Source organism: Phocoena sinus, chromosome 10 (assembly GCF_008692025.1).
Source record: "Phocoena sinus isolate mPhoSin1 chromosome 10, mPhoSin1.pri, whole genome shotgun sequence".
NCBI classification, from domain to species: domain Eukaryota; kingdom Metazoa; phylum Chordata; class Mammalia; order Artiodactyla; family Phocoenidae; genus Phocoena; species Phocoena sinus.
The window spans coordinates 10,322,079-10,347,402 of NC_045772.1; the positions used below are offsets into that span (position 1 = coordinate 10,322,079).

The 25,324-nt window shown below is 52.1% G+C and overlaps 3 protein-coding genes across 10 annotated transcripts in view; 1 reads left to right on the forward strand and 2 right to left on the reverse strand.

Moving 5' to 3' along the window:
* Positions 1–464: 464 nt before the first annotated feature.
* Positions 465–11,612, reverse strand: POLR2F (RNA polymerase II subunit F). 6 transcript variants are annotated; one of them, XM_032644847.1, is made up of 6 exons: positions 11,494–11,612; positions 10,128–10,197; positions 5,402–5,532; positions 1,267–1,338; positions 927–972; positions 465–761 (listed from the first exon to the last, which is right to left on the reverse strand). In XM_032644847.1, the coding sequence occupies exons 1-6, from the start codon at positions 11,511–11,513 to the stop codon at positions 480–482; spliced, it is 621 nt and encodes a 206-aa protein (XP_032500738.1). In that variant the 5' UTR covers positions 11,514–11,612; the 3' UTR covers positions 465–479. The 6 variants fall into 6 exon arrangements, with proteins under 6 accessions (XP_032500738.1, XP_032500736.1, XP_032500737.1 ...); XM_032644845.1 differs by having other exon boundaries at positions 465–809; XM_032644846.1 differs by having other exon boundaries at positions 927–1,017.
* Positions 11,613–11,728: 116 nt separating this feature from the next.
* Positions 11,729–18,801, forward strand: C10H22orf23 (chromosome 10 C22orf23 homolog). The gene is made up of 7 exons (XM_032644850.1): positions 11,729–11,863; positions 12,164–12,274; positions 13,495–13,557; positions 17,228–17,410; positions 18,114–18,245; positions 18,428–18,528; positions 18,720–18,801. Exons 2-7 carry the CDS (start codon positions 12,172–12,174, stop codon positions 18,789–18,791), a joined length of 654 nt encoding a protein of 217 aa, XP_032500741.1. The 5' UTR covers positions 11,729–11,863; positions 12,164–12,171; the 3' UTR covers positions 18,792–18,801.
* MICALL1 (MICAL like 1) overlaps positions 16,759–25,324 on the reverse strand; it is a 31,846-nt gene continuing 23,280 nt past the window's right edge. For 2 of the 3 annotated variants that reach the window (XM_032644839.1, XM_032644841.1), the window contains 5 exons: positions 23,398–23,512; positions 23,208–23,254; positions 22,099–22,157; positions 20,920–21,032; positions 16,759–20,638 (listed from right to left, as the gene is read on the reverse strand). In XM_032644839.1, the coding sequence (XP_032500730.1) occupies positions 20,455–20,638; positions 20,920–21,032; positions 22,099–22,157; positions 23,208–23,254; positions 23,398–23,512 (518 nt within the window). In that variant the 3' untranslated portion in view covers positions 16,759–20,454. Of the gene's footprint in view, positions 22,158–23,207; positions 23,255–23,397; positions 23,513–25,324 lie in introns of all 3 variants that reach the window. The other variant, XM_032644840.1, reaches the window with a different exon arrangement.

The following is a 25,324-nucleotide window of genomic DNA, read 5'->3' on the forward strand; positions in this document are numbered from 1 at the left end:
GAAGGATGGTGTGTGGGGAGTGGCCTGACGAGCGGGGATCGAGGGGGGGGGGGGGCGGGGGCGGGGAGGCAGGAGTGGGCAGGTGCTCGGCCCTTGGTCCAGCTGCTGACTTGCCCGGCAGGGCTCTCTCGGGGAGGGCAGGAGATCACTGCATCCCCAAGCTTCCTGCTGGGGCACTGGCTCCTGAAAGGGGATCCGAGCCCACGATAAGAGGCTCGAGGCAGGTCCTTAGGAAACAATGGGTGGCTTGATGAGACCTGCTCTGTGATACTCCTGAGAAGGGAGAAGCCCCTGCAGCCAGTCCCCACTGGAAAGGAAATTGGGGGTTTCCGTGGCAACCAGCTCCCTGGGCACAAAGGCTTGTCTGTCTGCTGGGAAGGCAGCTGAGGTGTCTCCTGCAGCAGCCTCTGCTCTGGTGGACTACGAGATGGAGGGAGGGACGTGGGGGAGCCACAGGGGGTCAGGGCCCCTGGTGCTTCCTAAAGAGCTGACGGTCGCAGGGCCACTGGGATGGGCGCACCCTCCAGGCAGCAGGGCGGAAGAAGTGGGTAGGCCTCCCAGGCAGCTGGAGGCGGAGGGGTTGCAATGTTGAAGAATTTATTATTTACACGTATAAAGAACACGAGACTAGGCACTGGGGCTGAGGCACAGGCGGGAAGGTGATCCCGGCTCAGTCGGTGATGATGAGCTCGTCCACCCCCCAGTCTTCGTAGCTCCCGTCGGGCAGGTAGCGGCGAATGATGATGGGGATCTTTCGGGCCCTGTGGCAGGCGAGAAGTCGAGGCACATGAGGGCCGGTGACCCCAGCCCTGCAGCAGAGGGACAGAGTGTGCAGGATGCAAGGCAAGAGAAGCCTTAGCAGCATCCTCTCGAGACCATGAATGCACTTTGCAGGAAAGGAATTACAACAAAAAAAGTTCCCGCACCTCTGAGTGTGGCACTTCAGTCTGGAAGGGCTCTGCCATCCCATGGCTGAAGGGAGGAGGGGGAAACGTAGAGGGATGTTGGTAAGGCCAACTGCAGTAGGAACAGGGAAATTCGGACAGACAGCGAAGGTCTCATCAATGTCCTCCCCTCCCCCTTTGCCTGCCCCCTCCTCCCCCTCCCTCCTCCTCCCTGCAGGGCTGACTCCCAAACAAACTAAGGGTCTACAGGAACAAGAACCACACTTCCCCATCAGGGAAGTGGGGGAAGGGTGTGCAGCAGAGAACCCAAGGGTTGCCTCCCAGGGCTCTGGAGCAGTGAACCATGATCTGGGTGACTTACTTGAGCTCTTTCATGGCGATGAGCAAGGGATCTGTCTCCCCCTCCAGCTCCACCATCACGGGGGCACACATCCTGTAGGTACAGGGACAGGTGTTGGGGGAGACTACAAACACAGGGAGAAAGGCCCAGCATGAAGTCGGGGGGTAGCTTCACAAACAGGATCAGATCAGCATCCCAGTCCTCACCCAGAAAGGGCACCTTCCAGGTAGGCGGGCACAGTGGATGCGGAGCGGCAGTTCCGGGGCACTGACAGCGAGGGTACGCGAGCGGGAGCCTGTACACTAGACTTAAACTTTGCCTCCAAAGATACTGAATTTCTTCCCCAAATCTCACTATCCTCATTTGAAAATGAAGACAAAAAGCCCTGCCACACCTACACAACAATGATGCTAAAACACTACTGGAACAAGCAAAGAGTAAGTGCCATAGCTGCTCTCAGCCCTTCACAGAGTACTGTATCTGAGGTAAGTACGCTTGTTACTTCCATCTTACTGATGAAGAAACTGAGGCACAGACGGTCAGTAACTTGCCTAAGGACCCACAGCCAGTAAGTGGTAGAACCAAGATTTGAACCCCGAAGGCTCCGCCCTACTGTGCTACACCACCTCCCATTATTTTTAAAAGCTGGTGATTCACAAACTGAAGACCGGTACTGTGAACGGGACAAGTGTGAGCTTTCATCACTGGGCCGTGTGACATGCGTCATGTCAGCTCCCCTGCCAAGGGCCTCCCCCAGGGCCCATCACAGACTCCCGAGCCTGCAGCCACAGCAGAGGGCTCCAGCACAAAGGACCCGCACGTGCAAAAGCTCACCCTTCTTACCACTCTAACTCGACCCCCCAGCCCTGCCTCGGGGCCCAGCTCGCCTCATTTTCCTTCTCTGACTTGGCAATACCCCCTACAAGGGTCCTGCTCCTCCAGCCTCTACACAGGGCCTGTGATGGGGCGCTCACCTCCTTACCACCCTTCCATGACACCCCACAGCCATCAGGCAGGCAGAACCTCACCTGGCCCCTGCTTACCTTTCTAGTACCTTCTCATGCTACCTGCCTATATTTACCCCACATTCCAGCCATACCAAATTACTACAGTTCCCTAGACATACCCTGTTGTTTCCTTTTTTGCATCCTCGTACAAGCTCTTCCTCTCCCTACAGGCGGGCAAGAGGCTCAAATGTCTCCACTCTGGAAAGCACTTGCTGAAGCCTCAGTGCCCTGACTCATTCTACATACGCTTCTCTTGGCACCACTGTGACTACTTGATTGAAGTTTTCCAACGAGACCTGGTGGCCCAGGACCCCAAGCCCTAGCACAACACCTGGCCCACAGCAGAGGCTCTAGAAACAAACAGGCCAGTTCTAGGCCCACCTCCTCTAGGAAGCCACACTTATTGATTCCAGCTCAAGTTTACACTAATGGATCCCAAACCTAATAATCATCAAAATTACTGGGACAGTATGCTAAAAATACAGGTTCCCAGGTCCTTCCCCAGACCCTTCCCCCTCACTCTCTAGTGAAGGATCCTGAGAACCTGCATTAGCAAAGCTCCCCAGGTGCTTCTCATAACCAGCCAGTCTGAGAGCCACCAGTTCACACTAAATAATCTACTAATTTCATCGCTAAATATTCTGATGTCTGTTACTCCCCAAAGCCTGAAAAATTCCCAAGGGCAGAGACCAAGTTCTTTAACTTTCTCTATATCCTCTCTCAATAATTATTTGAACTTCCCCAAAACGTAAACCTTTAAAGAATGGGCAAAATGCTTTCCCCGATCTGCATATGCCTTATTTCTTTCAAGATACGAATAACTCAACAGCATTCATTCATCCAGCCCTACTATGTGCACAGGAAGTGTGAGTGTGTGCCCGGAACGTCTCCACCTGTGGCAACCATTCAGCCACCAGGTGGGGCTAATGAACCAGAGAGAGGTTTCATCCACAAATATCCAAGAAACATCTGTTCAGCATCTACTAAGTGCAGAATTGCAGGCCTCGTACTCAGGATAAGCTCCAGCCCTGGCTGTCCAAGGGCTTACAGCAGCCGGGGAACCACCAGACAGCACCCTAGCCCTCAGTCGGAAAGAGCACTATAGACTAGACTAAGCTAGACCGAGGCTTGCTCCCCAAGGAAAGCAGGACCTGGGCCTCGGTAGTGTTTGAAATGCCTGCTCCCTACTGTCCGCCAAATGCAAGCCCACCTTCTGAACTTGTCACTCAATAAACCAGTGACATCTTTTCCAGTCTTGTGCCCCAAGCTACTTGCCATTCCCCCACTACAATCCATACATGCCTGCCTCTACCTGGACCTTTCCTAGTGCTGTTTCTGGCGCCTGGGATACGTTCGAAACCACCTCACTTTAATTCTAATCTCTTCATGAGGCCTCCCCAGTCACCCATGCCATTATTCCCTTCTCTCTTTTGTTTCTCTTGTAAAGCAGCAATCCCATCCGCCTTGGGTTCTGGGTATTTAGAACGGGTCCATCTCTCCCACCAGACTGTAAACACCTAGAGACCTGGGGAATTGTGATCATCCCTGCATCCCCAACAGGTGCAAGCACTGTATCTTATTCGATGCTGACGGACTTTAACTTGCACACAGTCTGTTTGTTTGAAAAATAATTTAGGAATTATTCTTTCTGCTTGATCATGTTTAGCAGACGTAAGCACTGCCCAATCAGTGCTCTGCAATGATGGAAATGTCCTCTATCTGCACCACCCATTACGGTAGCCATAGGGAGCTACTGGGCACATGAAGTGTGGCTAATGAGACCGAACACTGAACTTCCATTTAGTTTTACTTAAATTTAAATGGCCAGATGTAGCCAGTGGCAACCATAGCTGCGGTGCAGGCCTAGAGGATCCTGACCCCAGCGATACCAAAATCATCAAACTGAATGCAGCTCTCATTTCACCCAGACGGCAAGGAGCACAACCAGGCTGGCAGGAGGCCTACCGCTGCCACGTGGGTGAGGAACGACGCTGCCCGCCCATGAAGCCCTCTATCGAGGTGAACACGGTGGTCACCTTCACTCCACAAGACTGGAGGAGATGAAGCCCAATGCTGTTTAAAAACTTGGGCGGGGTGGGGACGGATGGATGCACAGATTGAGCATCACCACTCCGCCAGCACGCATCGTCCCACAACTCTGGCCCCAGCTTTCCTTTCAAGCCTAGTTTCGACTACTCCCTACTTGAAGCACCCCCTCCTCTAGGTACCCACCATTTCCCACAGCAGCTTATAAGAGGTCTGGGGTAGGGCTCCTTTCCCCGGTATCACGTTTCCCCGCGGAGGATGTTCCACGAGACCCACAGTAACATGCCTGTCCCCTCTCTGTCTTCCCACTTACTCTCACCACAACGGAGGAGGAACTCATCTGACAAGGGAGCCTGGCGGGGAAAGCACGCATCTGTGGTCCAGCCTCTTCAAGAGTCCCTGCTTCCTCAAAGCCGCCTGACCTGTCCTCCACGATGCCCACAAGCTTAGCAGGCAGGCTGACGCCTGCACACAGGGCCGCTGGCGGCGGCAGTGCCCACGGCTGTTGGGGTGGACACGGAAGCATCGCACGTTGCGATCCCCACCTGCCTACTGCTAGCTCCTGAATCCTGTTAGTCTTCAACTAGCTCCAAGCTTGGGAGACAAAGGAAAGGCTGCTAGTTTCCAATCCCCAACACCCCCCCCACTGCTCTGTGCTTTCACGTTTCCAGCGGGACCTCTACGTGGAGGGTTCCCCGACTCCTCTGGGCTGGCCCTTGTCTATAGGCTCAAGAACCACCTTAAGCCCAGGGGGTGCTGCCGCAGCACACAGCGGTCGGGGGCTGATCTTATTTATTTATTTATTTATTTCTGCTTCCCTAACTGACAGGCACTCATTACACTCTGTATTCTTATCACTATTCTTCTCCTGTACTGTTATCTGACTTCGCAGATGTTTATGTCCTGTTTCTCCACTGGATCACAAACTCTCTGAGGGCAGGGGGTCTAGCACCGTGCCTGGCACACAGGGACAGCACCACCCGTGTTCAGCGTGTGAGAAGGGGGAAGGTCTGTGGTCAGGTGCCAGGCCGAGCCGCATCCACAGCGTGCAGGCTCCCTGTGGCCTGTCTGATGGAAGAGATGGTGAGGAGGCTCGTACTCACGCGATCTGAAGGGCTCGGGTGCCCAGCACACGGGCTCGCTCATACTTGGTCATATATGGTGTGGTGATTCGCTTCTGGTTGGCCTGCGGTCGCTCTCCAGAAGGGAGGATCTCAACATTCTCCTGACCCTCCTGGACACCAAGGAAGAAAAGAGGGAAAAATCTCAGGATGCATTATCGGGGGTGAGGGGCAGGATGACGACGACAACGATTATAACCACCACTACGCTACTGCTTATTCCGTGCCAGTGACCATGCAACTGCCTTATTAACACCTCATTTAATCCTCACAATAACCTTACGTGGTGGGGATTACAATGCCCATTTTAGAGGCTTGGAGGGTTAGCTAACTTGGCCAAAGTCTCAGACCTAGTAAAAAAAGGACTCATGATCAGAGAGTCCAAAGCCAGCTGCCTCATCCAGAAGAGAAGTCCTTGAGCACAGACAACAAATCACCCTAAGAGGAAGAGGAACAAGCACCCCATCTTTACATATTCATATATTTAACAATCACTTCTTAAGCACCTGTCATGTGCCAGACGTCATCATAGGCGCTGAGACAGGAAGCTAAGAGCTTCTGCTCTCAAAGGATACACAGGCTGGCGAAAAAGACAAGAGTAAACAAAACAACAAGTGCTATAAAAGTATGCAAGTGTGATGTAAAAGAATGAAATTAGAACACTCCCTAACACCATACACAAAAATAAACTCAAAATGGATTTGAGACCTAAATGTAAGACCGGACACTATAAAACTCTTAGAGGAAAACATAGGAAGAACACTCTTTGACATAAATCACAGCAAGATCTTTTTTGATCCACCTCCTACAGTAATGGAAATAAAAACAAAAATAAACAAATGGGACCTAATGAAACTTAAAAGCTTTTGCACAGCAAAGGAAACCACAAACAAGACGAAAAGACAACCCTCAGAATGGGACAAAATATTTGCAAACCAATCAACGGACAAAGGATTAATCTCCAAAATATATAAACAGCTCATGCAGCTCAATATTAAAGAAACAAACAACACAATCCAAAAATGGGCAGAAGACCTAAATAGACATTTCTCCAAAGAAGACATATAGATGGCCAAGAAGCACATGAAAAGCTGCTCAACATCACTAATTATTAGAGAAATGCAAATCAAAGCTACAATGAGGTATCACCTCACACCAGTTAGAATGGGCATCATCAGAAAATCTACAAACAACAAATGCTGGAGAGGGTGTGGAGAAAAGGGAACTCTCTTGCACTGTTGGTGGGAATGTATGCTGATACAGCCACTATGGAGAACAGTATGGAGGTTCCTTAAAAAACTAAAAATAGAACTACCATATGATCCAGCGATCCCACTACTGGGCATATACCCAGAGAAAACCATAATTCAAAAGACACATGCACCCCAATGTTCACTGCAGCACTATTTACAATAGCCAGGTCATGAAAGCAACCTAAATGCCCATCGACAGACGAATGGATAAAGTTGTGGCACATATATACAATGGAACATTACTCAGCCATAAAAAGGAACGAAATTGAGTCATTTGTTAAGACATGGATGGATCTAGAGACTGTCATACAGAGTGAAGTAAGTCAGAAAGAGAAAAACAAATATCGTATATTAATGCACATATGTGGACCTAGAAAAATGGTACAGATGAACCAGTTTGCAGGGCAGAAGTTGAGACACAGATGTAGAGAACAAACATATGGACACCAAGGGGGGATAGCCACGGGGGGGTGGGGGATGGTGGTGTGCTGAATTGGGCGATTGGGATTGACATGTATACACTGATGTGTATAAAACTGATGACTAATAAGAACCTGCTGTATAAAAAAATAAATAAGATTGAAAAATTAAAAAAAAAAGAAGTTCCTGTGGATGTAATCACACCTTATGTACTGTTTTCTATATAGCTTCTTCCACTCAATGTTGTATTTGTAGATTTATCCATTCTGTTGTGTCTACCAGTACTTTGTTCATTTTCACAGCCATCTAGGATTTTATTGTTGGAATATACCACAATCCATATAATCGTTCAATTATAATGAGCATTTGGACTACTTTGCTATTATGCTATGAATTTTCTTGTACATGTCTTTTGGTCAACATAAGTATGCATCTGTGTTGGGTATACACCCAGGAGCCAGATCACTGGTCCCTAAAAAATATACATCTATACTCCCCTTTAGTACACAACTCCACAGAGTTTTCCAGAGCGCTGGCCCAATTTACACTTGGACCAGAATAATATAAATGTTGCTCCAATTGCTCCACATCTTTCTTCTCACTTGGTATTGTCACTGTAAGATGTCTGCTTTGTCTGGTTTAATTTTAGCCATCTCAGTGGGTGTGGAGTGCTGTCTTGTGGTTTTACTTTCCAGTTTCCTGTGGACTAATGATGTTAAGCATCTTTTTAATATATTTATTAGCTATTTGGATATTCTCTTTTGTGATGTAGCTGTTCAAATCCCTTGCCCCTTTTTGTATTGGATTTTCTGCATTTTTATGATTGATTTGTAAGAATTCATTGTATAGATGTACTTAGTTACATGTTTTGCAAATATCTTCTTTAACTCTTTGTCTTTCCTGTTCACTCATTTACTGGTTGTAATTTAATTCATCCAATGAGTGCCATTTCACTAATTTACAGAGTTGTAATTGTGTGTGTGAGCATGTGTATTTAAATAAATAAAATGGAATGTCAAAGCACTTCAAAAAAAAAGTATGCAAGTGTGCCACAACTTAACAAGAAAGTGAGAGACATCTACCTCATACTGGGGGTTACGAATACAGTCCAGAGATGAGACTTGGGCTGGTCCAAAAGGATGAGTAGGATCTGCCAAGCTAACAAGGAAGGAAAGGGCATTCCAGGCAGTCTGAAATGCATGCGCACAGGCACAGAGGAGGGAGAGAATGTACTAGGTCTGGACACCTGATTGTGGAGTATGATTAGAGCAAAAGGTGTGTATAGGGTTATAGGCAGAAGAATAAATTCTATAATAAAGAATTAAGTCAACAAATATTTACTGAGCGCTTACTATATGTCAGATAGTATTCCAAGCACTTGGGATAGTGTAGTAAGACAGATAAAAATTCTTTCTCCTATAGAACTTACATTATAATGAGATGAGACAAACAATAAACAAAATTAGTTAAGTACAATGTGTAGTATAAAAACAGAGAAAAGACAGGGAGTGCCAGGGTGGTGATGCTGGAGGAAGGGGTTAATGTGGCAATTTTAAACAGGATGGTCAGGAAGGCCCCACCGAGGTGACATTTAACAAAGACCTGGTGAGGCTGAGGAGCAGGTCGCGTGCATATCTAAGGGAAAGGAAGAGGGAACAGCACAGTCAAAGGTTCTGAGCTGGGGTCTCCCTGGCATGACAGGGACGGCAAGAACAGATAAGGTCCCAGACAGAGCAGGTGGCCGGATCATGGAGGACCTCGTACATCTTTTCGGCATTTACTCTGAATGAGCTAAGAAGCCACTGGATGCAGATTCGGAACAGAGGAGAGACAAAGTGACTTACGATTTAAAAGGATCACTCTGGATACTTTGCTGAGAATATTCTGTAGTTGGAAAGAGCAGAAGCAGAGAGACCTTTTAGGAAGACCAACAGTAATCAATCACGTGGGCAGGTGAAAAAGACGACTCTGGCGGCAGAAAGGCAAACAGCAGACTGAGGGCAGGAAAACCGGCAACACATTTCTGCAGTAATGTGGGTGAAAAGCAATAAAGATCCAAACCAGGCTGAGACACGAGGAATGGAGAAACGAAAACAGGACCGAACCACACAGAGGAGGCAGAATCAATAGGACAGAGATGGAAAGGGATCAGAAGGATAGAGAAGGTTTCTGACTGTTTCTGACTCAGAGAACATATAACCTCAGAGTGCCAGGCAGACAGGAAATCCCAAGAGGGCCTTCAGCTTCCCAGCCTTAAAAAAAAAAAAAAATCGAGGGATCACTCTCTCTCCAAGAGACAGAAAGCACTTCTCCTTCCATCAGTCACAAGGGACAGAAAGCCCTATTTTATCTATGACGCTAGTAACTCATTCACCTAGCTGCTCAAGCTAGAAACATGGGAGTCATCCCTGTCATCTCCCACTTTCTCAGCCCCATATCCAAACCACCAAAATATCTCTTTCATCCGTTTTCCCATCACCGACACTACCAGCACCCAAGTGCAAGCTACAGGTCTGACCTGGAGGTCTATGAGGGCTCCCTAATTGGGCTCTCTTTTACCCTTGCTCCTCCCCAATTCACTCCTCACTGGATCATGCCGCTCCCCAGCTCAACTCTTGTCAGTGGCTTCCCGATACCTTCACGCTACAAAATCCTGCCTGATCTTGGCCCTTACCTCTCCAGCCTTACCCCAGGTCACTCTCCCCCTTGCTCTTCATGTAGCCCCACCTTGCAGAGCTCCTGGTACGTAATAAACATTTAACACATGTTTGCTCAATGAATGAAGGGAATATTTCAACTGTCAGTAAGCTAACTGCCCCAGAAGCCATGCGCTGTGCTCCAAGTGGACAAAAGCCTTCAGGCCCACCCTGAGGGGCTCCAGGACTAGGACTAGGACCCAGGACTAGATCTCTCCTCACTCTAACTGGCGGTGCCCTGACCACAAACGGGAGGCAGATGCATTCAGTCAGTCATCGCTGGCCGGGCTATGCAGCAGCTCGGGCTGCAGAGAGGGGAGCCCAAGGCTAAATACTGACCTCCTCGGCATTCTCCAAGTCATCTAGCCCTTCATCCTCCTCCACGTCATCAAAGTCGTCGCCATCAAAGCTGTGCAAGAAGAAGAAGCCAGTTAGAGCACCACTTAGTAGAATCAAAGAGAGCAGAGATCTGTGTCTCATCTGAGTTACTAGCATAGGAGGCACTCAATAAATATCTACTTAATGAGTGAATCACTTAATAAATCATTAAGTCATTTGAAGTTCCTCGTCTAAAAAAACAAACAGAGCTTACTTTTCTACTCCCTCCTCACAGAGCCCTATTTCCACGCTCCCCTTGGGAGCAAAATTCTTCTAAGAGTTGTCCATCTTCACTGTTTCCGATTCTTCTCTTCCCATTCTGTCATCATCTCACTCCAAAGACTTTCACCTCCATGGTTCCACCCAAACCATCCTCTCAAGTTTGTTAATGTTTTCCACATTGCTAAACGTGATGGACTATTCTCGTTCTCATTTAGCCTGATGTGTCAGTTGGCCCACAGGACCACTCGTCTCACTCAAAACACTCTCCTCACTTGACTGCAAGGACACCTCACACTCCTGGTGTCCTCCCACCTCACTGGCTACTCCTTCTCAGTCTCCTTTGCCGGTTTCTCCTCTCTTCCCCCGAAGCACTCCATGTTGGGATGCTCGGACACGCAGTCATCTCCTCTTCTCTACTGACACCCGCCTGATGATCTCCTCTGTTTCTCAGCTTTGACTGATATACTTATGCTGAGAACCCCCCTATTTTTATCTTCAGGATAGACCTCTCCTCCAACACCACACGTCAGGTAATCTCCTGGGCTCTAGCTTCAAAATAAATCCGGACTTCAAAACCACTTCTCACTACTTCTACTACTATCACCCTAGTGCAAGTCACTACCTTTTCTCACCTGGATTACTGCAAGCCTCCCAGACCTTTACCACCTCAAAGTCTCCCCAGACCCTCCTCGGGATTACTTCTATACTACAGATCTATTACGCAATTCACACGACCCGGCATTATGTCTATGGGCCTGCCCCCTCTTCTAGAAAGGGACCCCACCTGGAGAGCAGAGACTATACCTAATACACCTATTAGGTATTGACACAGAGCCCGACTCAGCGGAAGTTTGCTGAAAGATACCTTTTTCAGTGATCCTCTCTGGACCCTCGAGCCGGGGTCTTTCTGTGCCCAGCCTCTGGCCGGGTCTATGCTGCCGGCTCACCGCCCTACCCTTCTCCAGCTCCGCGGGCCCCCTCAGCACCCCCAGTGCCCTCAGACACTGCCCCGCGACGCCTGGCTCCTCAACTTCCTTCGACCCAGGCTCCCGCTTCACCCGCCCCTTGCGAGGCTCCGCAAAAGTCACTTCGCTCCCGCACTCACTTGTCCTCGTTGTCTGACATGACACCCGCGCCACAGCTACCGGGCTCTGCGCCCCAGACCCGAGCGGAGACCGCAAAGAGCACGCCTCCGCCTCGCTCGACGCCAAACGTACTCTGCGCCTGCGCCGTGACCTAGAGGTAATCACTTCCAGGAGGCAGGCGCGGTGATAAATGTACGCATGCGCCGCTCGGCGCGTGCGCGTTACCATGGTAGCCAGACAGACAAGCTGCGGGCTCTAGTCGCTGAGATCTCAAAAGTATTTCTACGGCGCCCCGGCGCGGGTGCTGCTTCAGAGCCCTGGTTACGATCTGCTGAGCGCAGCCTCCGCTCTCTGTGGGGAGGGACCACCCAGCCGGGGTCTTACTTTAGGGTGAGGTTTCCGTTTGGGCGTGTCACCCAGCAGGCACGGTTACCGTAACGCCCCTTTCCTCCAGAAGGGACTTCTCTGACACAGGTGCCAGGTCAGGCTGGGGTCTCTGTTCGCGTGTGGATCTGCCAGTGGATCTGTTCTGGGTGGGAGGATCGGGCACTGTCGCGATGTTCACAGACGGCATCACGATTCTCTTGCGACCCGATCCCTGCTCCCAAACTATGGGTGGTGTTGGGGGTGTGGGAGCAGAGGTTGGATCTGGGAGACAGGGGGTGTGTCGTTGCGTTTTTCCCTCCTCAGAGCCCTCCATGGCTTCCCAGGAGAGGGTGGAGACAGTGACCAAAGGAACAGGGTTCTGGCGCTGCCCCAAGCCGACCACTTACACCCCAGAGACCTGCGAGCTGCTCAGAGGTCAGTGCGTTAAAGGACACAAGAAGAGCGGTGGTCACAGTTACTCTCTGTAACTCAGTTCTCCCCCGCATGACTTATGGTTTAGCAATTGCTGTTTCCATTTTACATATAAGAAGCCTGGAGTTCAGAAAGATTAAGGGGTCCTACAACTTGGAAGTGGCCAAAAGTCAAAGAACTAAGAATTTTAGAGTAGTTAATTCCCCTGCGTCCCTTAGATCACACTTTCAATTTCCCCAGGGAAGCTTTATTTCCTCCCCACCCGCCACCACAGTGCAACCAACTGTTAGGCTCCAGCACTCTGCCAAATACCTTTTCCTTTGTGGGCTTAGTCGTCAGATACTTAGTAGTCAATTTCCTTCATTGGCAACCTGTAGTCAGATACCTAGTGTGTCCCGTTGAATTAACATTGAATTAACATCCATCTGCCCCTCTAGTTCATGAACCCCATCAGGACAGGATGCCTGTTTTGGCTACATTTGTAGCTACAATTGTAGCTCCAGCCCCTGGCACATGCTTAATGAATTCTTGTTCATTCATTCCTTCATTCACTCAACAACAAAAAAAATTTAAGCCCACCATGTGCTTTAGACATCGTTCTAGGTGCTGAAAATACAGCAATAAAAAAAAAAAAAAAAAGAGAAGCAGCCGCAAGGCACAGGGATATTAGCTCGGTGCTTTGTGACAGCCTGGAAGGGTGGGATGGGGAGAGTGGGAGGGAGGGAGACGCAAGAGGGAAGACATATGGGAACATATGTATATGTATAGCTGATTCACTTTGTTATAAAGCAGAAACTAACACACCATTGTAAAGCAATTATACCCCAATAAAGATGTTTAAAAAAAAAAAAAAAAGAAAAGAAAAACAAAAAAACAAGCAAAAATTCTTGGTCCCATGGAGCTAATATTCTAGTAGGAAGGTGACAAATAATAAGGTACATAGAACTTAGGTAGTGATGAGTGCTATAGAAAAAAAACAAAGCAGGAAAGGAAGGGAATTCCCTAGCGGTCCAGTGGTTAGGACCCGTCGCTTTCACTGCCGGGGGCCTGGCTTCAATCCCTGTTCCAGGAAACTAAGATCCCACAAGCCGCAGTGCGGGGGCGGCCAAGTACTCAGGTGCTGAATGGGGGCAGGAGGTGATACAATGTTAAATTTCAGTGGGGTGAGATAAAGGCATCTGCTTGCAGCTCAGGAGGCCTCACTGAAGTGCTTTGTCCTGCAGTGATGATGAAGGAATCCAAACTGACAAACTTCCAACGGCGCCACATCATGGACACCATGAAACGTAAGAGGCCATCTGCAGAAGCTTCCAGGGCAGAGGGATCCTGTGCCACATTTTTCATGCTTCTCCATATTAAGGAGTAGGGGACCTCATTTTAAAAGAGAAAAAAAATTGAATAGTATTTCTGACTCTTGCTCCTGGGGAACTGACTTTGCAGGGTCTTTGCTTCTTCCCCCAACGTGGGTCACAGCACATGAGCCCCTCCTGCAGTCTGGCTCCAGCCAACCTTCCCAACAGATCACGGCCCATTCAAGACTTCCTGCCCAGCCAAATACTCTGAACGCTGTCAAGTCTACAAACTAATCCCGCCCTCTTACACACATACCATATGAGCTCGCCAGAGGAGAGGACTGTGTGTGTCTCATTCATAGATTTTTTCATTCATAGCTTAGCTGGCAGGAACAAGATTACTGGCAGGCTTCCAACTTAGGAAAAGTATGCAAAACCTTTCCACAGCTCACCTCTAACCACACATTTATTTATTTTTAAGGAAAACAAAAAAGTGAATGTACCTGGGCACAATAACAAGGTGCTCTCTAAGATCTTTTTTTTTTTTTTTTTGCGGTACGCGGGCCTCTCACTGTTGTGGCCTCTCCCGTTGCGGAGCACAGGCTCCGGACGCGCAGGCTCAGTGGCCGTGGCTCACGGGCCCAGCCGCTCCGCGGCACGCGGGATCCTCCCGGACCGGGGCACGAACCCGTGTCCCCTGCATCAGCAGGCGGACTCCCAATCACTGCGCCACCAGGGAAGCCCTCTCTAAGATCTTAAAAACAACCTTGCTTTCTGAGATTTAACTGAATCAACACGTAGTGGGTCAGAACAGAGATCTGTAGAGTTACCTTTAAGAGGATGCCAGCAGGTCCAAACCTGCCAAATTTCACTTGAATCTACCAATAGCTATTGCCGTCTCTCCAGAAAGAAGGTACCTATCAGGAGGCATCTGGTCAACCACAGAGGCATAGGGATGGGAAAGTCAGAGAGACAAATATCGACAGTGCCTGCCCAGCACTGGCAGAGGGAGGGAGGCTCCGTCAGACCAGTTCAGAAGTCAGATCTCCTTCCTCATTGTAGACAAGGACAACTCAGGCCGCCATTGCCTAGCACCACAACACGGCGGAGTCACATAACTCAATCTCCATACTCAGCAGTCTACTAATCATTTAGGGTCCCCTATAACATGACTACAAAGAATATGCTAGAAATTCCACTAAAAGTAAATACCAGGAGACCAAGGACTGGGTCTGCCTTGTTCACCATGGTACCTTGGCTCCTAGGCATTCAACATTAGTTGAAGGACTAATTGCATTAGTGGTTAGGGCAACACAAGTCACCAGTTTGCCTGGAAGTTTTGTTCTCCTTAAATGTTTTTTCTTTAAAATATTGCCTCCAAGCATTGGTGTTGAGTCTGGTTTCTTCTCCTAGAATCATCTCTCTATTCCTCTCTTTTTTTTTTTTTAATTTATTTATTTATTTTTGTCTGCGTTGGGTCTGCTGCGCGCGGGCTTTCTCTAGTCGCAGCGAGCGGGGGCAACTCTTCCTTGTGGTGCGCGGGCTTCTCATTGCGGTGGCTTCTCTTGTTGCAGAGCATGGGCTCTAGGTGCGCAGGCTTCAGTAGTTGTGGCTCGCGGGCTCTAGAGCACAAGCTCAGTAGTTGTGGTGCACGGGCTTTGTTGCTCTGCGGCATGTGGGATCTTCCCGGACCAGGGTTCGAACCGGTGTCCCCTGCATTGGCAGGAGGATTCTTAGCCACTGTGCCACCAGGGAAGCCCTACTCCTCTCTTCTTAAGCAAGTCCTACTTGTTGGTTTGAGGCTTAGTTTAAATTCTGTTGCAAGCCACAAATTCCTCTCCTTCACCTGAACTCCCAGAATTACTTGGGCCATAATTATTTACTGAGACTGAGCCAAAGGAAGAGGTAGCATTTGGTACTGGACAGGTAGAAATAGCAGAGAGAGTAGGAGGAACATTCTAGAAAGCACAGCATCTCTTCAGAGAAGAGAGATAAACCATGGTGTGGCCCTAGGTAGAGGGCGTGAGAAGGGAAGGGTAGTGGGGAATAATGGCAGCTCTATACTTCCGGTTCCTCAGGGCAGACACCTCAGAGACATCCTGCCTCCTCTTTCTCTTTCTCCCAGACCCCACATCCAACCCATCAGCAGTCCTGTCTGCTTGACCTTCAAACCATATCCTGACTGTGACTACCTGTACCCTCAACCCCCAACGCTGTTTTTTTTTTTTTTTTTTGGCCGTGCCGCGCAGCTTGTGGGATCTTAGTTCCTGGACCAGGGATTGAACCCATGCCCCCTGCAGTGGAAGTGCAGAGTCCTAACCGCTGGGAAGCCAGGGAAGTCCCAACGCTGTATTTTCAAGGGCAGCTAAAGGGCTCATGTCATTCCTCTGCTCAGAACCCTCCGATGGCTTCCCACCACGCACACAGTAAAAGCCAGTCTTTCCAGAGGCCTACGAGGCCCGGTATGCGTCTTTCCCTCTGTGACCTCTGACCTCTAGTCCTACTACACCCCACCCCTTGCTCAGCCCACTCCTGGCACCCTAACCTCCTGGCTGTTCCTCAGACACTCCAGGCACATTCCCCACCTCAGGTCTTTACTCTTGCCGTTCCCTCTGCCTGGAATGCTCTTCCCTGAAATACCTGCAGGGCTGGCCTCTTACCACTTTGGGGTCTTTTCTCAAATGTCTCTGTCTCCGTGCGGCCTTCCCTGGCTACCCTATTTATAACTGTAAATCCTGCTCCGACACACCCTGTGCTCCATGGCTGTACTGTCACTAACGTACTATATATTTTACTTGTTTTATCATCATCTACACCCCAGATGTAAGTGCCATGAGGGCAGGGCTTCATCTTACACTTTACCCCCAGTGCCTTGGGCCTGGCACAGAGTACACGCTCAATACGTATTTGCCAAATGGATGATAGAAGAAGGCTGGAAATGTAAGGGAGGTAGACAGGGGCCAGATCAAAACAGTGGCTGGGGACAGGTCAATTGAGAGGAGGGGCCAGTCAACCAGGTAGGAGGTGACACATTTGGCTGGCCTGGGGGAGGAGCCCCAGGTCTGGGTGGGTCAAGGCAGTGGGGATGGACAGGAGGGATTGGTGTCTAGCACCATCCAAACCATCCCTCCCTGCCCATGGACCAAGCAGGTTTTAGGAATCCATCTATAGAAACAAAAGCACCAGGACGAAGGCTTGATGTACAAGAATGTTTATTACATCACTGTTTGAAATAGTTTAAAAAAAACAAACTGCAAATTGCCTGCATTTCTGAAACTAGACTCATTGAATAAATAATGTTTCCACTCTAAGGACTAGTATACAGCTATAAGACATAAGTTATATATAAATGGAGTGATCTGGAAAGATGTCCATGATAGACTGTTAAGAGTCTATACTGAATAGAATACAGTATGATCCAGTGTTTGAAACATGAATCTTACACATGCACACGTATCTTTGAACATGTTTATGTAAGCAACAGTAAGAATGGGCCGAGACCGCCAACTTGTTACCGTGGCTTCTCGTAGAGGGGGGCTCAGAGGGGAGAAGGGAAGACCCTTCTGTACTGTTTGACTTGTTATAACAGGTAGGGACCACTTTTATAAACTAAAAAAAAAAAAAAGCCAGGAGGGCCCCCCCACCCTGACCCTTCCTTCCGCAGGAGGAGACACTCTCCCCCTACAGTGTAGTCCAACTTCCAGCCAGAGGGTGTTGCCTTCCAAGCAGCCGGCCTCAGCCATCTACTTGCCTCCCATCCTGGCCGTCCGGTCCCACCTCCGGCCTGCCAGCATGTGCCAAGCCAACGGGGCCTACAGCCGGGAGCAGTTCAAGCCCCAAGCCACCCGTAAGTGAGGGGCCTCCACTAGAGCCCCTCTCCTACCGCCCTCCGAGGGGGTAGGGGGCAGGGAGACTTGCAGCCCGCAGAGCACTGAGCGGGCAGCTAATCAAATTCTCACGTTGTTTATACCGATGCTCTTGAACCTCAGCACATGTTAGCTTGGGAGCATTCAGGGTGCACGGGAAACCAGTTAGGTGTTCGTTTTCATACATTTTTCCAGAACTCTCTTTAACCATTAACTGGTTTCCGCCCATCTCTGATGAATGTTCGGCGGTCAGGCATCACGGCCACTGCTCTCTCAAGCTCACACGGTGCCTGGAACCCAGGGCTCCTCTGCGCTGCAGCCTATTTCAGGGAGTCGTTCCCCCCACCCGTTTCTACTTGGCACCTGACATGGCTCTTGGGCTAGCCCCTCCGACAGCTCCCAGGCAGCCTCCCCATCCCCGCTGCACTGCGGCAGTCACTGAGTTTTCTTAGCCTTGCTCTGCACCCGGGCAACGTGTGGGTTTTGACGAAGCTCTCTTGTGGGTCCTTTCAACCCCTTCCTGCCTATCGTGACTGACCAGCTCAGGGGCACCGAGGGTAGAAGGTGCTGGGTTTGCAGAAGCCCTACCCATGTTACCCTGGAGCGAGCGTGCCCAACTGGGAACACGGACCATGAATGCGGGTGCTCTTCACGCCTTAACTAGGCCATGTCCGGGCCCAACAGGAGATCTGGAGAAGGAGAAGCGAAGACTCCAAAATATTTTTGCCACCGGGAAGGAGCCAGCGGAACGGAAAAGAAAGCCCCCTCCTGTGCGACAGGAGAACCCAGCCCCTGAGCTGGACCGGTTTGAAGAACGTGAGCCCCTGATGGGCCAGTTACGCTGGGGAGGGGAGTGTGTGTGGAGGGGGGAATCCCTGAGGGGCAACCGCAGAACTGCTTCCTGTTCCCAAGAAAAGCAACCTGCCATCCCTGCCATCCCTCCCGGGAGCCTGAGGGCCCCCGTTGCCCTGTACACTGACGGCCCTTTCCCTTTCCAGTGGTAAAGGAAATCCAGGAGAGGAAAGAATTCCTGGCTGACATGGAGGCCCTAGGGCAGGGCAGACAGTACCAAGGGATCATCCTTACTGAAATCTCCCAGGTAGGAGAAGCAACAGGGAAATGGAGCCGGCGGGGAGGGGGCGATGCACCCCTGTGAGTGTGGAGGACGAGACGTGAGCAGGAACAAAGGGTCGGCTGCGGCCACTTCGGGAGTCCGGCTCTAGCCTCCCATCTGCGGTGGCTCCTGGAGTTCCTTCCCTGATCCCCAGCTTTCCCTGATGCCCTCTGCAGAAACTACAGGAAATGGAAGACCTTGACCACAAGAGGAGTGAGGAACTTAGGAAGGCTCTTGCCACCACTTAATCTGCCTCCGGAGGGGGGCGGGGGAGCCCAACCTCTACCATTGGCGCCCACCCCCTTGCCAAGCAGGGTCACCCCCAGGTCAGCCCACCCACCCCGGCCATCAGCCATGTAAATGGTTGTATAGCACTGCCCCCACCTAGGGCACCCTGGACATAGCACCCTAGAAAATGGACCACGTCTCAGAAAATGAGCTGATTCTCCTTGAGACTCTGCCCAGGGATCCTCGGTCAGCTGAGCCTCTGAGACCAGTCACAGATACAGACACATACACACACACAGAGTCTATTCTTGGGGAAAGAGCCCCACACACAGTGAAAGCAAGGATCCAGGTCTCACCATCTTGGGTGTACGTCTAAGGGCATCCACTGGGCTCCCTTCCCACGGCCTCGCCCACTGCGTGTCCCTGCGTCCGGCACATTAGGTTCTCTGAACTTAGTAATGAACACGATTCCTTTCTTCCTACCTGTCTTAGGACCTACTTATTTGACTTCTTACAGCTTTGGGCAAATATTTAACCCCTATGATTAACAGGCTAATAAAACACATTTAACGTAGGTCATTACGCACACCATTTTGTTTTCAGAGGGATAAACCTTATTTGTTCAAGGGGTTAGAATTTTTCAAGCCCAGTTGGTTTCTAGCTGTTTTGCACGTTTCAAGTGAAAATGGAACGAAGGCTCCTGGAGCACCCCATGGCCGGGCACTGCGGCAGGTGCCGGTGTCACTCTCGGCTGATTCTCAATAAATGCCTGTGATGGTTCATTATCTCTATGTGAAAACCAGGGCTCACCAAGATGCTATGACCAGAGTCATTTAACTAGCAAGTAGCCCACTCAGGATTGAAAGTTAGCTTTCTGTCTTTCCACCAAACGCACAGCCCACAGAAAGAAACCCAAAGGGGTGGGAGGGACCCAGACTGAAGGGGTCCTGCTTTGGAAGTCCACTCCCAGCCTGTGCGGTCTGAGCCCCAGCAGCCTCATCTCCGATGGCTCGCCTGTGCGGCCTGCCTCAAAGGGCTGCTGAGGAGACATCCGCCCACAGGAGCAGCGCCCCAGGCCTGGCGCACAGCACACGGCAGTCCCCATGCCCTGACAACCACAAGCCTTATGGTCTCCAGTATTCTGTCATTTTTCTGTCCCCATAAATCAAAGTATTTCAGAAATTTCAACCAACCATCCCACTTGGAGGGATTCATATAATCCTCTCAGGCCACATGACCCAAGTTTGGGTTTGCAGAATAAACATGGCCCTGCAGCCTCAAACAAATAAACAGAGAGGACCAGATCAAGGGCTGGGCTCTGTAACATTCCATGAGAAGCCTGTATCCACACACCCTCCAGAACCTGAGGGCCAAGGGTGCAACATGACGAGGACAGCCGCCCTCCACCTCGAAGGCCCCAGCACGTGGCCCAGGGGCAGCGAACCAGAGAACCCAGGACAGCCCAGGACAAAGTCGGCCCACCCGTGACACCACAGCAGCCTGCCCTTGATTTAAATTCTCATCAGTTGCCAACATTTACAAATCACACACACGCACCATCTGGATTTCCAGTTTCTCTTGAAAAATGGAAAGATCTGGCCCCACTGGGCCCACATCCTACAGGCTACAGTTGACTTAAATGAGGAAGAACTTCCCCTCTAGTTGCGGCATATCCACCCCCATTCACCCCAGTCCCCACCACCCGGGTGTCGGGGGCCGTCCCTCAGGACACACCCAGCCCGGTTCACGTGCGTCACCTGCCGCTGGAGTTGGTGACCCCAGCTGCAGGTCAACAGGCATGTCAGGAAGGAGGCGGCCGGGGGCTGCACAGGCGCGGGAGCCACCTGTCCCTGCAGAGGAAGGGGTCCTGCCCCGGGGGCAGGCAGTGAGGGCCAGGGCCCCCAGTGGTGGACAGCCCCTCCACGCCCTCCTGGGCAAGCAGAGACGCCAGCCTCGAGGGCTGGCAGAGGCAGGGAAGAAGGCAGGCCTGGCGAGGGGAAGGCGCCTCAAGGCTGCAGGGCACTGGCGGCTGAGGTGCTCTCCATCTGTTGTCAGGGAGGAAAACCCTCTCAAATCAACAGAGTGCAACCTCTCCCCATAGGTGTGCTGAGGGAAGGGGGCCCTAGAGGCACCCCGGAAATAGCTTACAGCAACAGTGCTTTGACCAGGAGCTGCTGGGCACACTCCGTGGGGGGAAGGTGGTGGCCCCCATCGGCTCCTCCGCTCCCACAGCCATCCCAGGGGCCGAGCGACCATGAGTCCTTCGGCAGCAACAAGTCGGGAGAGAACAGACACAGACGAGTGTGAGAAGACAGGCTGGCGATGACCACCCGGAGTGGGTCCACTGCGCCCCAGCCCTGGGGTGGCGGGGAGAGCCTAAAGGAGGGGGCGGGCCGCAGTGTGGTAAAGGACCAGGGTTAGCACCTACGGCAGCAGCCCCGCCCGCTGCTGATCTGGCCGAGGGGCAGGGCCAGAACCGCAGCTGGGCCCTGCGGTCCCCGGGACCCTCCCTGCGGGGGCTCGGCACTCGGCTCCCACCCACCCCGGCAAGGTGTCCCTGGACAGAGAGACCTCCTACAGAATGAGGGGAGACGAGGGAAGCTCCTAGAACTCTGAGCAACACAGGGAGGGATCTGTCCAGGCCCATTCGTGTCTGAGGACACAGTAACTACCTCGAACTTAATTAAAAGACTTCATAAATAGAGGTCCTGAGTGAGGAGAAAGAGAGTCAGGGCCGCCTGCACCGAAAGGAAGACAGAGACTCGAACCAGGGCCGGGGCGGGAGGACCCAGGCCAGAGGTCCACCCTGGGGCCCACCTCGTGGGCAGAGAAGACCCAGAGACTCTGACAGGTAAGGCTCCCCTCTGCACGTGGCACAGAAGGGAAGAGGGACCAAGGAGCTGCCCGGCACGGCAGGCCAGATGCTGAGTGGGGACGAGGGGGCAGGTGTGCTCGGCTGCGGCCGCTCCCCGGACCCAGGAGCCAGCTCGCTCCCTGGGTCAGTCACAGCATCTGGGGTCATCACAGCCAGGCTGGGCAGGGCTGAGGCGCAGCTGCCGGTGGCTCAGAGGAGAGGGAAGAAAACTCTTTGGCCCAGACGAGCCACAGGACCCTGAGGAGGGAGAGGCCATCACCCAGAGGCTCCCTCCCCTTAAGTCATCTTTCCCCTCGACTGATCCTGAAGGGAAGCTGGGCGTCCCTGGCAGAGCACAGCCCGGGGGCCGAGCCAGGAGCGGTGGCGTCCCCAGCTGGCAGCCCGCACTGTTAGCTCTTGTCTCCCGGGGACTTGCTCTTGGTATCACGCTTGTTTCCTAGCAGCTTCAGCACCTTCATGGTCTTGAACTTCCCCTTCTTCTTGCCCTCGGGTTCAGCCTCCTTCTGGAACTCTGCAGAAGGGAGAGGGGAGTCGATCGGGGCAGGGCGGGGGTGGTGGTGATGGCCTAGGAGCGCCGGCCAACAGGCTCAGCCCACCGCTACCACCTCTCCTGGAACCATGCGCACGCCCCTTCACCTTTCTGAGCCTCCAGTTCTTTGTCTCTAGGATGAGACCCTACCCCTTCCCAGTGTTTTGGCAGGGATCGGGAGACGAGCGCCCGTGAAAGCAATGGGGGAGCCCTACAGCGTGGCAGACGTTCATCTCTAAAAGGCTTGGTTCCCCTAGGCTGGTGCTCACAGCTCTGTGGGTTACAACACGAACACTGACTGTCAGAGGTAGAAGAGACCTCAGAAATCATCTCGCCCAGCCCCTAACTTATTATGAACGAGGAAAATGTGAGTTTTGAAACAGACTAACACCAACCGAGCTTTTTGCGGGTGCCAGGCCCTGGACTAAGTGCTTTATACACATTACCTCAGTCATCCTCAGCACATGCCCGGGAGGTGGGTGCCTCCATCACCCCCATTCCATGGACAAGGAGAGCAAGGCCTAGAGGGGTGAAGTGGCTGGCTCAAAGCCACCCAGCTGGGAAGTGCCAGAGCTGGGACTGGAATCCAGTCTAACTGGAGCCCAGACTTAACTGCAAGGCCACAAAATGAGTCACTGGTGGAACCAAGATTAGGCCCAGGGCTCCTGCCTCCCAGCCCAGTGCTCTCTTAACCATTCTAGGCACTATCGTATCTGCGGGAGGGCCTGCTGTTTGGTCCCACAGACCCCTCCTAGACCAGCTGCAGATCTCAAGGAGGAACGCACAGTTTAAGGCAGACGCGCCCTGGGAAATGCTCCCACGTGCCACCATCCTCCCTGTGGGCACCAGGGCATCCCACGCCCACTCTCCTGGCCGTAGGGTGACCTGCCTTGCTACACACGGCCTTCTTGGCAAAACAGGGGCTAGGAGTTTGCACACACCGTCCCTGTAGCGCCCACTCCAACCCTCTGTCCAACCTACCCCCCACCCTCCAGGAGTTCAAGTGGGCCAGAGCCCCAGGAGGGGCCTCACCTTTCTTCCTGATCATGGCTTCCAACATCTTATCTTCCTCTTCCTCCCTGAAATGAGAAAGGGAAGCTGAGTGTCCCACGGGAGGAAGGACGAGGTAATCTCTCAGACCCCTCCAGGCTCCGAGTCCACGCAGGCTGAGCAGGCCCCGCCCCCAGGAAGCCCCGGGGAACCCCTCCCCCAGCCACGTCACCTCTGCCGGTCCTCGTCTAGGCAGTTGACGATGGCGTTGCGCTGCTCGATGAGGGTCACAAGCTCCTGCATCAGCACCTTCTCTCGGACCCGGTCCTCTTCTGTCCAGTCCTTTTCTGCCCAAGGAAAAAAGTTGGGGACGTGAGTCCCAGGAAGCGAGGAACTAACGCCTAAGTGCTAAGGGTGGCTGCAGACCAGCCCCACGCTGGACACTCTGAGGGAGGGGGCCCAGATGGGTGGGGATTACAGATTTTTGGAGAAATGAAGGTTGTCCTAGGAGAGACCAAGGATACCAGTCTGCCTACCAAAAAAGCTCTCCAAGGGGGCTCCGGGAGGTCCAGCACAATACGTGTTCTGAGAACAGAACAAAGAGTTTCCTGCTGTGTTCGCACACTCATTCAACAAATGCTCACTAGGTGGTTTCTTGGGGGAAGGATTCAGGCTGGGTCTGCTGAGAGCCTCCAATGGCGAGCTGGCCAAAGCGGGGCAGGGGTGGGGAGATAACAGGGAACCCCAGGGGTCCTCATGCAGGAGAAGCAATGTGACCCAAGGGGCATATTGGGGCATTCATCTAATGCCATGAAGGAGGGTGGACTAGAGGGGTCCCTGGGAGCAGGGAGCCCTGCCAGGAGGTGTCCCTGATGTGTCAGACACCTGCTGCCCCTCCAGCCTCCTCTCAAGAACCTGAGCCATCCTACAGAACCACCCTCAGAGGCCCACCTGCACCTTGGTATTCCTCTCACCCAGCCCACAGGCACTTGACCTTCCCTCCACAACATCTGCCCCTACCACCACCTCTTGCCAAAACTGGAACCGTTGACCCAGCATAGTCCTGGGGACAACGTGGGTTTCAGAGTCACCACCCCAGTTCAAATCCTACTCTGCTGCTTCCCAAATCTGGGGCCTGGGTAAGTTATGTCCCCGACCTACGTGTGGGAAAACCGAGGCTTGCGGAAGTTAAGTCCTTGACCTGGTGTCACACAGCAAGGGTGGAGCCAGTGCTTGTACCCGGCCAGCCTTGGAATGCTTTGATCCAAGCTACAGCCCTTACAGTGTCTTATGGATCTCCAGCCCACCTGGGGCCTTATGAACAAGTCTCACCCTCCGAAGGCAACAACCAGGACAGGATGACAAGCCCCGATGTTGCCACCACACAGAGGACTGGAGAAGCAACACAAAAAGCCCAGGGCCAGGCTGGCCTGGGGTACGGAGGTGCTGTCCCCATTTCGACCACAAGGTGCCGCTGCGGCTTCCTCTGAGTGGCGGCCACGCCCCAGCCTCCAGAGATTTGGGAGTGATTCATAGGTGGCAGCAAAGAGCTGGGACATTCTGTGACTTCCTCAGGGACACTCCTGCCTCTGGGTCACATCCAGCCTCCCAAGTTCCCTGGTCAGTGGAAAAGCAGGGCCACTGTCCCAGCCGGCAGGAGGGGCTGCGTGTGCAGGGACATGCCCAAGTCAGAGACAGTGGCTAGAAGCCCAGCTCCACCACCAATGTGCGAGACTCTCAGCCTCTCTGGCTCTTCATTTCCTCATCTGTTAAATGGCAACAGCGATTCCTACCACCTGGGCCAGAGGAAGTGGTCAAAAGCCCTGGCTCCAGCCTCTGGACACTCCACAGTCCTGTGCTCTCTCTCAGCCCACAGCTGTGCTCACCCCATGTCATGGCCAGACCCCAACTCAGCCAGATAATAACCATCAGCCATCAGCCCCTCATAGGGCACAGACTGTTTCCACATGCACCGGCTCCTGGGCCTTAGAATACCCTCCCAGGCGGGCACCTTCATCCCTGTCTTACACATGAAGCCATTGAGGCTCGGTGGGGCTAAGGAAGCTGCCTAAGGGCCCCCAGCAAGTTAGCAGCGGAACGCAGGGCTGTGTGACGACACACCCAATCCTCCCATGGCCCCGCCCCATTCCCAGCACATC